At 32.1% G+C, this 18,239-nt stretch overlaps 1 protein-coding gene across 1 annotated transcript; it reads left to right on the top strand.

Annotated features, from left to right (window-relative positions):
- Nucleotides 1-3,726: 3,726 nt before the first annotated feature.
- On the top strand, nt 3,727-16,832 carry LOC149792152 (uncharacterized). The gene is made up of 10 exons (XM_089969354.1): nt 3,727-3,875; nt 5,443-5,643; nt 7,793-7,912; nt 8,391-8,531; nt 9,115-9,213; nt 10,388-10,468; nt 12,267-12,383; nt 13,422-13,517; nt 14,199-14,289; nt 15,314-16,832. Exons 1-10 carry the CDS (start codon nt 3,833-3,835, stop codon nt 15,651-15,653), a joined length of 1,329 nt encoding a protein of 442 aa, XP_089825480.1. The 5' UTR covers nt 3,727-3,832; the 3' UTR covers nt 15,654-16,832.
- Nucleotides 16,833-18,239: the final 1,407 nt, after the last annotated feature.

Here is an 18,239-nt window from a genome sequence, read left to right on the forward strand (position 1 = left end):
GTGCTATGGCGCAGTGGATAAATAGGGGAAGCCTAAGAAGTTCATTACTCATTGCTTGAAAAATATTCAATTTTTGAAACCTCGGGGTGGGTCGAACTGCACTCTAGTCATGGAGTGCACATGACAAATTGTTTATAAAACTTCTGGTAAATGGTGGCAGACGAGATCGATATTAAATCAATCACTTCTATTTCATGCACGTTGTTTTCATGACATTTACATATTGTTAAATTACCAAGCAAAACTAATGAGAAAACACACGTGTCCTATATCTTAGCCAGTGTCATAATCTATCATAACATTCTTATTTCCTTTGCAAATAAATATATAATGTTTCTAATAATCTAAGATTTTAGCACATAAAGGTATGGCCTACAGTGATGGAAAGGTAGAATGAAATGGTAAAGGGAAACGACGGTGATGATGAGAACGTAATAAAGACATTAAATCTTGTTCTAAGTGACACAATTTACATAACATCACATTACTTCTTACATGAATATTTTGAACGATTTTCACAGCCAACGTATTTGTAAACACCGTATAATATGAACAATTTAGTTCCTTTAAAAATAAGTACCAATGCACCTTGACAAATGATATCATCAACAGAAGCAGAAGTAGCAATAACTACTGGGAAAAAAAACAGTTAGTGTTACAAATATATGTGATATTATTAGACCAAATTATCTTGTTGTTGATACTTATATAATCATAAAACACAACTATTTTGAATTATGTTGTGAACTATTAGTCAGGGCACTTTTCTATTATTTTCTTTAACGAAACTCATAATATTCATACCTAGCCAAACCACCCAATCATTTGTGGGAGCGATTCGATATACATATTTTAAACTTTCTTATGCGAAAAAGGCAGAAATATATCTTAAGCATATGATCATGTCTTCATATTTGCCTCGTTTTCAGTGACATCCAGCATTTTTAGGAATTGTTATTGCTACAAGGTATGAAAACAATTCATTATGTTGTGTTAGACTTTTATTTTACCATGACACTTGCATGTGCATAATTAGTATTAGTCCAGTTATGATTCGCATATTGCATACCCCTTCTTTAGGAGAGTTAAACAAACGCACAAACATTCATATTATCAGGATTACAAATATATAAATTATTTTAATAGATGATGCTGCTTCTGTTAATGACAATCGTATTAAACATGGTTTCAGTGTTGGGTTGTTTATGAAAGCATGCATCAAACGTTCCATTAAACATTAAAATTACTCACATTTTATAATGGGAAACACATGCTCTGTTCTGCAGGTGCTGTCTCACAGAGTTATGTATCGGATCAAGAATAGTTTTGGACCAAAACTCTTACGCTAATGAGAGTTGACTGTGTATGTTAATGATACTAATCTATATACAATTGTATACATGTATGCATGTATAAACAGGCATTGGTATATAAACAAAATAATATACAACACAAAAATGCATACATTCAATAGTTGTGTTGATCACTTGTTTGGCCTCTAACGTGATTTAAAATTAACTAATATGATTACTTCAGGAGGAACAATATCTTCTAACTGGAAATCTTGAGTTTAAAGTGTCCATAAGTTGAATATGGAAACGGTAGTATAGCCTCAAACGCTGAAAGGTAAGAGGCCATAGTAACGCTACATTCGAACTTATAGTTTTAAAATGTAAGGTTAATTATAATGTTATTAACATTACGGCATATCACATACTCTATCCAAATGACTGTTAGAAGTGACTAATACCTAGTCATCTACAAGCAATTACCACACATTATAACATCAACACGCCATGTATAGTGACCAACAACCATTTCTCTTCTAACGAACAGACAACAATGTACCATCAACCCGCCTCGTGCAGCGACCCAAACAGCAACGTCTACTATTCCACTCACCACAGTATATCACCACGCCGTGTTTAGCAACCAGGCCTGGTCACCTACCTTCTTGAACCCCACATTGTAATACTAACACGCCGACTGTAGTGATAAATATCCCGATTTCCATTTTCCAACCCACTAAATTATATCCGTATGCAGTGAATAATACACAGTTTTCTATTATCCAGTTCACCGCTCAATAAATTGTACACCCGTGTGTACTGATCAATACCCGGTTCACTAATAAATATCCAGTACACCAAAATATACAATAAAAGCACCGTATAATGTGAGCGAATCCCGGTCGCCTACTACTCTTATGTGTAACACAATCGAACTGTAACATATAAGAAAATGCCAAGGGTGATAAAGGTTCATAGTCAGTTAGCAGCTGTCTTAATTTCCTGACTACCAAACGATTGACTAAATGTATCTGTACATATAGGCATTTTATTAAATTCGATAAAATGTTGTGTTGCTAATTTTAAAAATTAAAATACATATTGTGTTCTAACTTTTGTATCACCACAATCAAACTGATAAACAAAGGATCTAAGTAAGAAACATTTTCAATTTAAGGTAATTAAACGTAACCACCTTATAGAACAATACTTTGATATCTCATTGTCAATTTGACATAATTAAAGATAGATATTGTATACAATAATTTTAATATGTGCATGAAGATGATGCGCATTCAGTCATCTTCAACCAGTCATGCATTTGGTGACACTAGTATAAGTGCCACATATTTGTTGGTTTTATTTCTATTTCGTAAATGATGATAGATGTTTCATTCACAATCCACATTTTTGTAGCAAATTAATAAGTGTTCCACATTAATTTTTTAAAAAATAAAAGAAAATTCGATTTGCCTTAAAACACTTGTCCTAGGATTTGGTAACGTTAATAATACAATTTAGATAACACCATTTATTTTTTGACAACAGTTTTCCCAGATAATTATATTTTCCACGATTTTATTCCCCTAACAGTTTTTGTACATCTTGAATTTTGTTTTCAAAATTCATATCTACAATGTCGTTTGTATTTAAACTTGACTTAACTCCTCATATGGAAAATTTGAAATCAAATTAAATTCTACATATGTACACACCTATGTCAATGAACTCTGTAATGCCCCCGTTTCAAACTTTTATTTTCTTTTTATTCACCATTTGTCTCGACATTTATGGAAAAGCGTCTGACGTTTTTACTGAGGCATACAAAGACTTCTCCGATCCATCATAAGCATATTGAGCCAGTTTATTTTTATATCCATTGATGAATATGCTTTTAATAGTATTCTGTTTCCTAACCATGATTGCTAAAATCTTTGCTACTAATAATAACAATTTTGCTTGAATTACTAATATAATCATATATATTAAAATTATTTATTGCAAACTATTTATTTTCCTAATCAATAGTTTCTATCTTCCTCCCCTCTTCAATTTCATCTTCCTCTTGCTTTTCTTCTGGTTTCAATGATTTACTAAGATAGATGTATTACATGTATGTATGATGTATCTATGTGTATATTACATAGAATGTTTATTTTATTTCTCTTATGAAATTAATTCATCTCAATTTAATGATTTGATACACGTATTTTGGAATTAATATATATATTTCATACATTTGTATGCAATACAGTATACATACATTAAACAGAAATACCATTATATATATTAAAAGCTGATATATCTGACACAATATACACACCTTCGAACTGCAAAGTCATCGTATAATGTTTATCTGAAGACTATTATCTGACAGCCATATAGTACGTCTAACACCTGTATACGGGTAGCGTTTATTCGTAAGATTGCACAAACTTGATAAGTTATCTTTCCAGCCTACGCAAAGACACGCGCTTACTGTCATTCTAACCACGTGTCCTCCATTGATTGAGTTATTGATACCAACTGGGTATTTGTGAAATATGCATCTAATATTCATATTCGGATTTATGATCCCTGTAGCAGGTTAGTTATATTTCTAACTCATTTTGACCCATCATTATTGCAGGATAGACTCGTATGTTTTTTGAGAGTCTCGATATTAGGTTCGTATCATGTATTTGTTTGAATAGACATGCTATCAACATGATATTCTATTCCAATGTCATGTTTCGGTCACTTTCAAAGGTACATAGGCCCACATTTGATTATATGGCATTCCGAACATGTAAATAATAGAGTGCAACATTAAAAAATGGTGCCTGGCAACTTATTCGGCAATGCTAAATAATTGCGTATTGAGTAATTTACTAAATCCCATTTCAGTTGTATTTGACATATATACCAATCGCTAATAAATAAATAGATAAAGGATGGTCTATCTTTTTCTTTTAGTGAGTGTCACATCTATGTATATAATAATGCGACATGGCATATATACCAGTACACACACATACTCATATTTGAATGAGTTAAAGGTCAGAACTGTATCATCTATGAATCAAATAGTATTAACGGTTAAATACGCCAGTATAATGGTTGTAGCATCAATGAGTGTTGACATAATCTATTATAGTATTTCACTGTTTTTGACGATCTGAGACACACATTAATAAAACCACATTCAAAACTATATAATGCAGGTACTAATCTACCACTATACTAGGGAATCTTTCATGTGTTAAAGGTAAGACAAGTAATTACATTTGCTGTATTGAAGGAAATAATTAAGCCTCAATACGCATAAATAAAATAAAAATTGCATAGCACAATGATGTATGATCAATGCTCCTAAAATTAAATGCAAAACTTACAAACTCGACAAAGCTTCATATTGCCAATTTTGTACATATGTTAATGATATTAATTTATTGATGCCAAAAATCAAAACTATACCATGTTGTTTTAACTATTCACGGGCATGATTACATACTTATTGTTGTGCATTGGATGATAAATTCATGCGACCAAAATGATTCCTTTTATGTTGTTAGGCAAAAGGCACAAAGTGGATGGGGAGTTAAGAACAGAAACAAATTGTGCATCTTAGTAAAACTTTAAACGTGTTCACTTTGAGTAATGTAAAAAAATTCACAAATGGAGTGATTCTTCCTTTACATGTCAATTATCGATTTTATTCTCCTTATGTTCTATTAGTTTAAGATAGAATGCTACGCTAATTTATATTTTACTAAATGTTTACTCAATTTATCTCCATAAAAGTGACAAAAGATTCAAATAAAAGATGGTTTTCATTTAAAACAAAATGAGAAGTCAAAACATCCACGAGCTATTCGTTTTATCATGAGACAGCCAACTAGGAACAAAGATATATGTTTTTTTCTACTGAAATAATGTTTAAATTTTCTCTTTAATATTTGAAATCATTTTACTTCAGATACTATGCATACATTGTAATTATTGTTTGCTCATAAACGTAAATACAAATACTGAAAATACTGGAATATTTGGTTATATTAAAATTCTAGCATAAGCAAGTAATTTCTTAAATACTCTATGTATATAATGAAATGATACATCATTTATGAAACACAATTATAATGGCTTTATCATCGTGCTTTACTTGTTACAGCTATTCGAATTTGGAAACCTCTTACTGGAGTTGATTGGAACGTTGCGTCGCGTGCCTGCAGGGCCAACGACGGCAGGCTTCCAAGAGTGAGAGTGACGAACAACAATGCTCTCGAACTAGTCGATGATATTCCTTCCAATATATCAAATACATTCTGGCTCAGTGCTGTATACGAGACAATACAGAGCAACCCCCTTAATGGTATATGTGTTTAAATAATAGCGTTTCATAAAAAAGAGCTATTTTAAAAACATTTAATGGGACATTTAAGTTAAACAATTACAGTGATGTATTTGTTTATCAAAATTAAACACTTATTGATATTAATAACAATTAGTATTTATGATTTCCATGAATTTGAAGTAATGAATACATGCTGGGGTACTTGATTTGATATATATCATCATCACAATGCTAATGACAATATTTTTAATACGTTTGATCCAAAAAATGGGTCAATACCTTGCATTCATGTACAAATTTAACCTGAAATATTTCCGACAAGAAATATCAATATATGGGCATTGCGTAACACAAAAGAAGTAATACGAATAGTTTAATATATATATATATATATATATATATATATATATATATATATATATATATATATATATATATATTTATATATATATATATATATATATATATATATATATATATATATATATATATATATATATATATATATGCGTGTGTGTGGTAGTAGTAGTAGCAGTAGCAGTAGAATTCACGCTGTATCAGTAATATACCACGAGATGCATACATTTATGATTAACAGTAATCAAGGTTTGCCGAGTTCCCTTTTTAATGAAACATTTATACAGTGAGTGGTTTATCTTTGATACAGTGTACATACTGTACATGTATATTATTTATATCACATATAAATACATGTATTTGCCCTTTGAACTGAGTTAAGGTTTACTACAGGCGGCTGTGTATGGACCTAGTGAATGAACTCTTAACATCCCCGTATGTGTCAGCTACAAAATGTAGTATTATGCCTTTTCGGCTGTTCACAATCACCTTTGTCTATTAATAAGTTAATTGTTTTCGTTTTTCGTTTTGATATTTTTCTTCACATCGATTAAATCATTACATTACACACTTATGATTTAAGCATGAGAGATGGTTTTAATAATACATTTGAACACTACAAGCGCTTGGTTAGCTATGCAAATCACGTGACTGCTAAGCCAATCACCTAGCTCATGGACATTAATGTGGAATATAAACTAAGCGAAATGACGAAACAACAAGAGGTACTAAAATATTTTAATATACGCCACTGATCATAAATCCTCTCTATCTCTCACTCTGGCCGATGTGACTTTTATACTTTAAAATTACCCCCCCCCCACCCCCGATCGGTGTGACTTTAGACTTTAAAATGTATCCCCTATCTATCTGTCTGTCTCTCTGTCTCTCTCTTTCTCACGCTCTCTCTGGTAGGGATGATTTTAAAAGGCTCTCTCTCTCTCTCTCTGGTCAGTGTGACTTTAGACTTAAAACACACTCTCTCTCTCATCCTTTGGTCGGCTTTCCCTATATGTTACAGTCATTCATAATGCTAGATATATCGTGGCATGACAGAAACTAAAATCCCCTTTCATAAATTCAGCCCGTATCTTGCTACGATAGGAGAGAGGGGGGGGGGTCCTTTGGACATTTTCATATCTAATTAATAATAATTGATTTTTGGAACATTATATTATGTTTATGAAAGACAAACAAAAACAAAACATTGAATACAGCACAGTCTGTATACCGCGTAATGTTGTATCATTGATAAACACTGTACATAAATCTCAATGTAAATGAACACGTTCCTTTACGACGAACCGTATTCTTGTAGGTAACTTGCCGTAATTTCTATTTCAAGGTTTAAATTCAGCCCCAATTTATTTTCTCTCCAGGGGAAACATAAATCAGAAAGGATTGTGATGAAAATGTGTACCATATTAAATTCATTTAGAAAACGAGGAGCTTAGTTTCATATTTCCAGAGTTCAAAAGGGAACTTTTTGATATACATATGAGTAACCGCTAGTTTATTGACTCGCTGCAAAACATTTTAGTTTTATCATTCAGATATGTTGTGATCATGCATTTATTGTAAAAGAGGGGTATAAATTAAGGATTAAAGCTGTCATACAGGCACATACTTTTCATCTTAAACATTACACGCAAGCATGCGTTATTCGTGAGGAATACAGTATTATCACCCCCCGTATTTAAAACAGGGGGAAACAAAATCATCATTTATAAAGAAAGTATTATTGTTATTTCCTTTTTAAAAGATTAATAAACAATGAACCGTTTTTGAAATTTTTAATTAATGTGTTTAGTTTCAGATCATGATATTGAGTTTCCAGGTGTATGCTGTGGTGTGTTCACTGCATTATCGAACACGTGTGTAGATAGCTGTATATCCTGCAATGAAAACCATGCATACAAATGTATGATAGGTAAGAACACAAAACGTCTAATATTATATTTGAACTGATGGTTTTACGTTTCTGCTTTAACGCACCTTTACAGTTTTATAGAAAGAGATTAGTGAAATCATAGTTTGGTATATTTTCTTTATCGATGGACAATGTGGTTATAGTTTATGCAACAATTTATCTTCTCCTTAAATCATGTTTTATATATATATATATATATATATATATATATATATATATATATATATATATATATATATATATATATATACATCATACATGACTAATAATCAGAAAACAACACACCGCACACAGCATAACAAATTGACTCTGAGCGTTTTTTAAGCATCCATAATTAAAGCAGATGTCTGAAAAAAAAATCCATATATCTAATAATTGAAACCAGTAGTGTTTTTACTTCCAATTATGCAATATATGTAAATTGATTGCCGTATAATTTAAAGACTCAGAATAAGATTGTAAATTGTAACTATTTTAGGTGAACGAACTGAATCTGGGGGAGCAGGTCCATGGAAATCGATTACCAGACAATGTATACCAACTACTATGTCAAAAGGAGACCGAGATGAGAAATATTGGACGTACGATATTCGTAGACTTAATCTTGATCCTGATACATGTATGCATCCTTATTTTTCATGAAAAACTATTCCTTATAGTACCTTTCTTATTTTGTTCCAAATAGGTAATGCAAATCTCTTTCATTGCATTAAAGCTCATTGTTCCTGTCGTGGATTATGACAATGGACTTTCTAATTTAACTAGGGTTGTAAAACAATTAATATTTAAAAAATGAACATAAATTGAGACTAATTGTTACGATCTGGAAAAGGTCTAAGTGATAATTTTAATCATAAGTAACATATCCTGTTTTAAAATTTTCTCTCTGATTATTGAAGAATAAACTGTTGCAAATAAATAGTGACCAGAAAATATATTGGAACTTATTCAGATATTATTGAAATATTTACTTTGCCAATGGAAAGGGTGTTGACTGGAAATTTGTAAAGACGCCTTAAACTGCTTTGCATATCAACTAGTGAATGATTTTATATTCATCATGTCAATCTGATTTCAATTATTTGCTTTGTGTTCATGTTTGTATAGTTGTTCGTCTGACCTAGGATACGAAAGAGTTTTTTTTTTATTGAATAGGCTATAACAAAACATTTACATTTGTTATTATTTCATTGTTTGCCAAGCTGGACCAAAGAATGCCACATGTACTTACTATTGCGCAGGAGCCGTGTTTAGAGGTGACTGTTCAATTTCTTCTGGGATAGACGCTGTTTGTGTAACTGGTAAGTTTTATCTTTAAAATGTTGCAAAATGTTCGCGAAACAGCTAAATAAGCAAATACTAATTGAGAGAGTTATATCTAGAAATTGTTGCAAATTATGAGTGGCATAAAGAAATTGACGAAAAATTAGAGACGGAATGGATGAAAGAAAAATAAAATTTGGTGTGTATCGTGATTACAGATTGTGATCATTAGATTGGACAGGAAATAGATTTATTATAATGTCAGTTATCCAATGAATTGAGTATGATAAGTGTTTGCTATCTCTGCACATTAGTATGTTTCATTAAAATGCACAGTTCTGAATGCAGAACACACAATATTTCAATTACTGTACACTTTATTTGATAACAAAATTTATTTCATATTTTATAAGATAATATATATCTAGGGATAAGACGTTGGTTTTGATAACTACAAAATCCTGAATCATACAGTTTGCCGTCTTCTGCAATCTTACACTACGAAACATTTCTCTTTCGAGTTTTGTTCCATATGGTGTTTAACAATAATGTGCTCATTTAGACGATGTTAAACAATTTATTTCAAATGCTAAAGAAATTACAATTTTCGATATGTCTGGCGAGATTGAAGAAATTGACTCGTAATTATCTATATTGTATATTATTATTTTTCATATTTAGACACGATATACTCTAGCAGCACGAGTATGGTTTCAATCAAAGTTTATACTGATGCGAGAAACGCCAGTTTAGGATATACCGACAATTGCAGTTGGATTAAACATAGCCAGAGACAGCTGTATTAGGTATAACCTAGGACACACTATCAGTTGTATTAGGTATAACCAGGAACGCGCCACGAGTTGGATTAGCTATCACCAATTACACGCTATCAGTTGGATTATGTATAACCAAGGTCAGGCTTTCAATGTATACGCGAGGACACGATGTCCGCTGGATTAGGTATAATCAAAGATACGATATCAGTTGGATTAGGTATAACCAAGGTCACACTATCAGTTAGATTAGGTTTAGCCAAGGACACGCTTCACACGTGTGGTCATTGCAATAAACTAGGGATAACGTAAAATGAATCTAACTCTTGGTAATCAACTCACAGAAAAGTTACAAACACTCCTTTAACATTATTACAAGCAGCCAGTGGTATGATATTCATTTTAATGTGTAGTCTACATTAATTCTTATTTTCAGACGGAACATTGTCTACACAATCTATAACAAATACCGAAAAGTCAACCGACGTTTCCACAAGTATGCACACTCAAATGGCGGGTAATTTTTAACTTTATCTCAACTCAGTTTCAACTATTATTATGGTTGAAAAAGTATATTTGTTTGCTAGACTAATTGTATTCTTCAGAATAAAATAATTAATTTTTAAAATAACTAATTCGGATGGCATGCCTGGATTTTGTGTCCCCACTCTGTGTAAAGACAGAGATCTTCTTAGTGTAATTTTGTTGACAGTCAGCACGCACATAATTATTTAACGTACGTAAAGTTGATCCGTGAACGAAAGATGGTGTTTATGATAATGTCATCAAACACGGTAGTTAACATAGTGTAGAGTATAGATCTGCAGCATCATTTAAAATTGGTATGCAATCCCATGATAACTGAAGAGACTGTTAAAAAGGAAAGGGCAAAACTAATCTTGATTGTTTTTCGTTTTCATTTGTGTTATGGTTCTAATAGAATTTACAATCAGCCTTCAATGTAATGAGCTTTTAATGATTGTCCCCCGGTTCCTTGGATAAGGGTATGGATTCAAATGTGTCAATGACGCAACCAAAATAATTAAATTGGGAATCACTAACATTTGCCACTATGAGTGTCGGGATGATGGTCTCTGTTTATATGCATGGACTGTATTTTTATCGTCACATAGACTTATGTGGCCCAAGTCCTGACTTCAAAAGATCCATAAATACTCCACGAAACCTTCTTGTCTGTGACATTAACTTTGAGGTTTTTGAGGTTTAGTTGACTACATAAAAGTCTTTTACTATGTCCATGCTTAGGCTCACATCCTCTGTAAGTGACTTGCCATAGGTGGTAGGTCGGATATAAGTTATCCATACTTTAAACAGCACGAGAGCTTTAGTTCTGAATTGTGATGTCAAAGACTTATCTGCCATTTAGTGTGCTCATTAGTATGATATATATATATATATATATATATATATATATATATATATATATATATATATATATATATATTGTTGCAGTACTTTCTTGCAAACAAATCATATTGTTCCTATTATGATCAGAAGCAAGGTTTCTACTAAACTATCCCATCATAGGTACCAAATCAGAGACCTTTGAGAATATATGCGCATGGAATTAATTTGTATATGGTACAAGTTACAAGATGTGCAAGGCAGTGAATAAGAATATCTTTATATTCATGACAGCGCATACGATGATATGAAAGTTACAGTAGTTTTTGTAGTAAACCAAATACATAGAGTTATCAATGCCAAGCCTATCACGAAACGAACATGTTTTTGGGGGATGTTGGCAACTGCAAAGCAGTAGGATTGGGGATGGGACTGGATTGGACAATGAAAAAGTGGATCAAAATAACAGTCAAAAACCATCTAGTACAAGTTCACTTCCAAATTGAGTGAACAAAAACATTAGACAAACGTCGAATACACTGTGTCAGTCTGAGGTTCTTGTGATGTTGACCCTTTAAGGAATTCAAGACAATAGTTGAAGGATTTTTAAATGGGCAAATGTCATATATCGGTGTTGCATACCATGTACTAAGATACACAACCCAAATACATAATATTAACAAGTATTCCTATCTTAACTTGCAATGCACGTATATTGGAGAATATCTCAACACTACATAATGCATAAGAAATGGTCTCAATGCCTGCTTTAACTACCTGTCTTGATTCATTATTTTGGTACTATTTACATACATTTAATACATTTGTTTACTTATTTGCAATGATATGTCCGTATATATATATATATATATATATATATATATATATATATATATATATATATATATATATATATATATACAGCTCTTTTACTGAATGTTGTTTTTCAGAAAGCAGCGATAATCAAAGGCCAACATCGCTGCGGACATCTACCTTCTTTACTTTTACTACCTTTACGAGGAAATCAGATCAAGACACAAATACAACTTCATCGACAATGTCAGAAAGTAGTATCCTCATGCTTTGAAAATAAATTATTTTATTTATGCAAATAACCCATCATAATGCATATTCATTGTAATTTATAAACTGTATGCTATGCGTAAATAACCCAACTTAACGCTTGAAATAGCCATTATAACTTTTATTCATTGCCATGTATAAATGATATGCTATTAATTAATAACCAACCATAACGCCTATTCATTGTAATGTACAAATTATATGAAATACGTAAACAACCCATCATAACGTCTATTCATTGTAACATAAATGTAATGCAAGCTTCGTAGTTAATTATTCAGGAGTCCAGTCTCGAACAAAACAAGATTAATATATATATTATTCGGGACACCAAAATACATTTCAGCTGGCAGAGGAAAGTTGCAAATTATTGAAATGAAAGGACAAATTCGTGATCACATAATGCCATTTAATTTGGTTAGAGTCCTTATAAAGATGCACCATGAATGTGCGTGTGTGGGTGTTTGTATGCATATATATATATATATATATATATATATATATATATATATATATATATATATATATATAAAGAGATAGAGAAAGATGCACGCTTCAGTGTCAATAAATACATTGGACAAAATCACTCAAAATTTCACCGTTTTAATTCAGCCTGAGTTTCGAACTCCTTTACAGCTATTTGAATAGACGATCGATATTGTGTATGGTTGTTAGCCGTTACTATCCTTAGCACTGTGAAGTAAAAGAAGAGAACAGCGACGAAGGCGACGATAACTCTACCAATAACTGCGACATTTATTCCATAATTACATGTGTATTCATACGCCATGGTAGATTCACATTGTGATATGCTTTTATTCATACGCCATGGTAGAATAACATTCTTAAATACCCAGAGCATGTGTGTAACAAAAATGTCTTCATACGAACATTTCAAAAGCTCATTTGTAATGTGCGTGCCATATATATATGCGTGTGTACATGTGTGTGTGTGTAATTGTGTGTGTCTGAGTACGTACCTACTATAAATCAATACGTATAAATTTGTCTTTATTTTACAGGCACTTTTAATCCATATGTGACATCTATGTCAACGCAAGTTACCACTTCTGGTATTACAACATCGAACACCGTCAATACACTGAGTATCACTAAAGGTAACAAATCTGTTTTAAACTCGGAAGGAATGTTACATGTATATCCCTACATTGTTCATGGATGTTTGATAATTATCAGTATACTATATAAAATCTCTCCACATGCTTTTATATATATTTTGATCCATTTTGGCGTTAAAATGTGTCTACGTGCTTTTAGATGTATTTTCATCCACATCGAAGCTAAAGTGTGTCCACATACGTCGCTACAAATTGATTTCTAAAATGAACCAGCATATGTCTACTATATATCGATAATGAGGATCCAATGTTTAACCTTGCTTTTATGTGTATTCTGATCCACAATGAAGTTTAATTGTGACAACATGCTTTGGGGCACATTTTAGTCAGGTTACGTCCCAAAAACTAATAGATTCAGAAATATCTCGGCAAATGTATCAGTCTATTTTAGCACAATTGGATGCCTTTATCAACTGCATACTCCTTTTAGGTTATATTTATGCATATGTATACATATGTCGCAAAAATCTGATTACTCAAATGAGCCAGCATATGTCTAAGATATATATATATATATATATATATATATATATATATATATATATATATATATATATATGATAGATAATTAGATATATAAGTATGAAAAGGTTAATCGCTCCAGTCAAGCTGAGTTTCTAATAAGTTTTATTAGCTTTCGCTTTTCTGTCATTTTAACAGATGATGCATACGTCTTCATAGCGTTGATCGTTGTCATGGCTATAGTTTTGATCACCATCTTTGTTGTTCTCTTCCTGTACTGTAGATTACGGTAAGAAGTTTTATATTGTGTGTGTTGATTTGAAACTTGAGTTGTTTATTAAACGTAAACAGTCTCAAGTGTCAATGTCGATATGTAACTACTTCTTTCCAATATTCCTTAAAGACAAGTTAATGAATTGCCTCATTTAGGTATGGGCATAAACAAGGAACTTAAACGTCCGTGGTCATTAATTGACCAGTGTGCATCAAACGGCACTTTAGCATATGCAGATCAATCTAAATTTGTCATTTCCAGCAAGTCACATTTACAGTGTATCACTTCATTAACTTATAAAGATATTGACAAATGTGATTCTTTTGGGGTTTTCTGTGATATTGATTCCATGCATGGTCATTTCTTATGATATTGACTTGAAATAAGAAGCAATTGTTTCGATATCCAGTGACGTGGACACAATGGTAAAATCAGTCAGCTATATTCTACTATACCTGCATAAAACGTTATATTAAAAGGGGTATTTAGCATCAAATGAATACTAATTATGTATTATAAGACACTATGTACATAACGTGTAATACACATGGTAAAGATATTAAAATGCCGTCATTAGCAGTTTTTATTAACATAGATGAAATACAAACATTGAAGCATTCTTACCCAAGATTACTAAACATTTTTTTATCTAATGGATGTCACAATGTTGATAATTCATAAAGTTATAAGTTCGAGAACCAGGACCGAAAGCTAGCTTATTAAAGATCAGATTGTATTTTAGAAAAATATTGAATGAATGTCATACATGTAGATATAATGGAACGGCCTCTTGAATGAGTCTCAGTCTTTTTCTGCGTTTGCTAATTTCATTTTTTAATTTTCTCTTATTTTCTCCTATTTTTGTTGTTGCGGTTCTTCTTATTGTTTCATCAATCCTTTCTTCAATTTTCCTTTATATTCCAGGTCTTCTTGAAATTTTCTTCCTCTTCTTGATAATTGTGTAGTAATTGTATTCTCCCATGTGGTCTGTGTTCTTCTTTTCGTCGAAAATCACGTAATCCCTTTCCTTTGATTGCAGAAAGACTAGACTTAAATCGCAAACGTCAGAGACGAACAAGGTAGTGTTTCCAGACTCAAGTCAACTTAACCCAATTTTCGGTGACGATCACGATTTGGTCGTAAATGGTGACCCACATAGGCGTTTAGACAATGGCTATAACGCGGCGTGGTATGTATCAGCCTTTCCAACAGGAGCGTCAAACATGGAAAGACATGTACCTTACGGAAGCGAAGAGTCGTCAGACTTTGATGAAATGATGATTACGGATATTTACGCTCATCCAATGAAGGTACGAAAAACCGGTTCACCATTGAGTGCCGAGAAGGAGGAAAAGAGGGAAAATGAAATTCCCGGTTGAGACTGGGCCATATATGCGTACCCTAGGAAAGACGGCAAGTTGAGAAAAGATTCAGATGATGCAGAAATAACGTTATACACCCTAGATCACCTGACTACGGATCCTGATGAAGACAACGTGTCCAATGCAAGGCTAAGGGGACAAATTAATGAGACATCAGAGGGTTATTATGACACAACATATTCCTCATGTAGGTCGTTGGAAGATGGGACTTCACAGAATATATATGACACTACCAACCCCAAGTGTCAAGACATTTAGCGTCTATAAATATATGTTTGTAATCAATATACATCATTTGGTTCTATCTTGCGGCCATTATAATACTTGACGAATCACGCGACAGATAATGGAAATCAGAAAAGCGTTCAAAACAAGCCAATATTTATTAACATATATTATTTCTAATTTTAAAATACGCTTTAAAAGTGTTTTACCACTATGTTTTGCATGGATGCCAATCATAAAATAGTATCATACCAGTCAAACGTTGAAAACAACAACAATCCCATTTTTTATATATAACAAATGTCTTATTTGTTTTCTGTAAAGAAAAATGTTAGATCCAACCCATATAGTTCCTTCTCTATCTCCATCATTCACAAATGCTATATTCTCATTCCAAATAATCAAAATATCACTTGAAAACGCAACCAGATATCACTTCCAAATGCTACCATATATCAAGTACAACTGCTACCAGATATCACTTTCAAATGCTACCGTATATCAATTACAACTGCTACCAGATATCACTTTCAAATGCTACCGTATGTCAATTACAACTGCTACCAGATATCACTTTCAAATTCTACCAAATATCACTTAACAATGTTACCATATATCAATAAGAAATGCTACCAGATATCAATTACAAATGCTACATTCATATTTTCAATGTACCAGATATCTATAATAACCAAAGTCTGAGAGCGGTGTCCACATATGCATTGTATATTCAAGTTTTAAAGATCATCATCATCATCTTCATCATCATCATCATCATCATCATCATCATCAAAAGTAATAGCAGCTCTATCATCGTCTTCTTTTTTATATTGAAAGATGAAAGCAACATATTCGAATTCGATGAGCGTGTATTAGTTTTAACACGTAAATAAATTATTTCAATAACAAGCGTATCCTAAATGAAAAAGTAAGTAAAACTGATACAAAGAATCTTGTTTCTCTCTGAATATATTATGTGTTCCAGGCACACATGTTTGTCATTATTTGTTTCGCTTAATGATGCAAAATACTTGCACAAGCACACACAGATATATATATATATATATATATATATATATATATATATATATATATATATATATATATATATACATATATATATATATATATATATATATATATATATATATATATATATATATATATATATATACACACACAAGGATGTGCACAAACAGTATTATCTTAGACAATGACACATGCAGACATACATACATACATACATACATACATACATACTGTGCGATATAAGGCGCTCGTCCCTTTCTATTACTGCCATTTCACATCTGAGCGCATGCGCTCGGATTCAGTCAATGTGATCATGTGAGGAAGCTTGCCAGTAGCTTCCCATTGGGCCCTGATTCTTATCTGGGCTTACCCCCTGTTTTCCTTAAACAGATTTCATGGCCACCATGTATAGCCTATACCGTGCTGAAAACTGGAATTAAACCCACAAAGACACGCACCACATTTATTTGTGAGCATGTATCTCTAGTGATGTCCACACATAAATGTTTTGCCGAGAGAGAGAGAGAGAGAGAGAGAGAGAGAGAGAGAGAGAGACTCATAAGACTGAAAAATACATTTAAGAAGGAACAAATAGTTTTTGGTTTTTAATTGTACGCTCAAGTTAGGTGAAATTTTATAATCCTCTATCTTAATTTTAAAAAGTACTATTACATGCAGGGGCTATTTGCTTGACCGGGTGGTATCAAACCCTGGCGCGATTTGGCTAGAAGTCATACGCTCACCCCTAATTTCCAAAGACTTCCATATATTCAATACATAAATTGTACTCTAATCAATAAAAACGACAAATAACACCACTTTCCAATTGTCTATAAGGTGCACATTAGCTTGGTTTCTCTTTATCACCTTTCCGTACCGTCAGAAGTTCACGCCGTAGACATTTGTTGGGTTTAATCAATATAAATAAAAAGTGCTTAATGGACTATACTATTATTTTGGGACTATTGTGAATAATTAAATGGAATTCTGGACAACGCCATTTTGACACGTCATGACTGTTGGCGGGCCCATTTATTCGTGAATCTGAAATATATTTTAAAATTTTCATTCTTTCGAACTTTAATATAGTTTTTTATGATTATTTTGTATAACTTCATAATGCTGTAAGTTCCTTTTAAATTGTCATTTTATAACATGTATAATTAACTTGTTTGTTAAGGTTTACAAAACTTGCTTTTCTATTTTCTGTTTCGAAGTATATGACCATAGAATCGTAACAAAGGACATGAAAATCTCCCCCCAATGCCTTCATTTATCTCCCTCTTTCTCTGATTTAGCAAATTATATTTTTGTTCTAATAATGCTACG

Source organism: Sinohyriopsis cumingii, chromosome 9, assembly GCF_028554795.1.
Source record: "Sinohyriopsis cumingii isolate HCF-2022 chromosome 9, ASM2855479v2, whole genome shotgun sequence".
Classification (NCBI taxonomy): Eukaryota; Metazoa; Mollusca; class Bivalvia; order Unionida; family Unionidae; genus Sinohyriopsis; species Sinohyriopsis cumingii.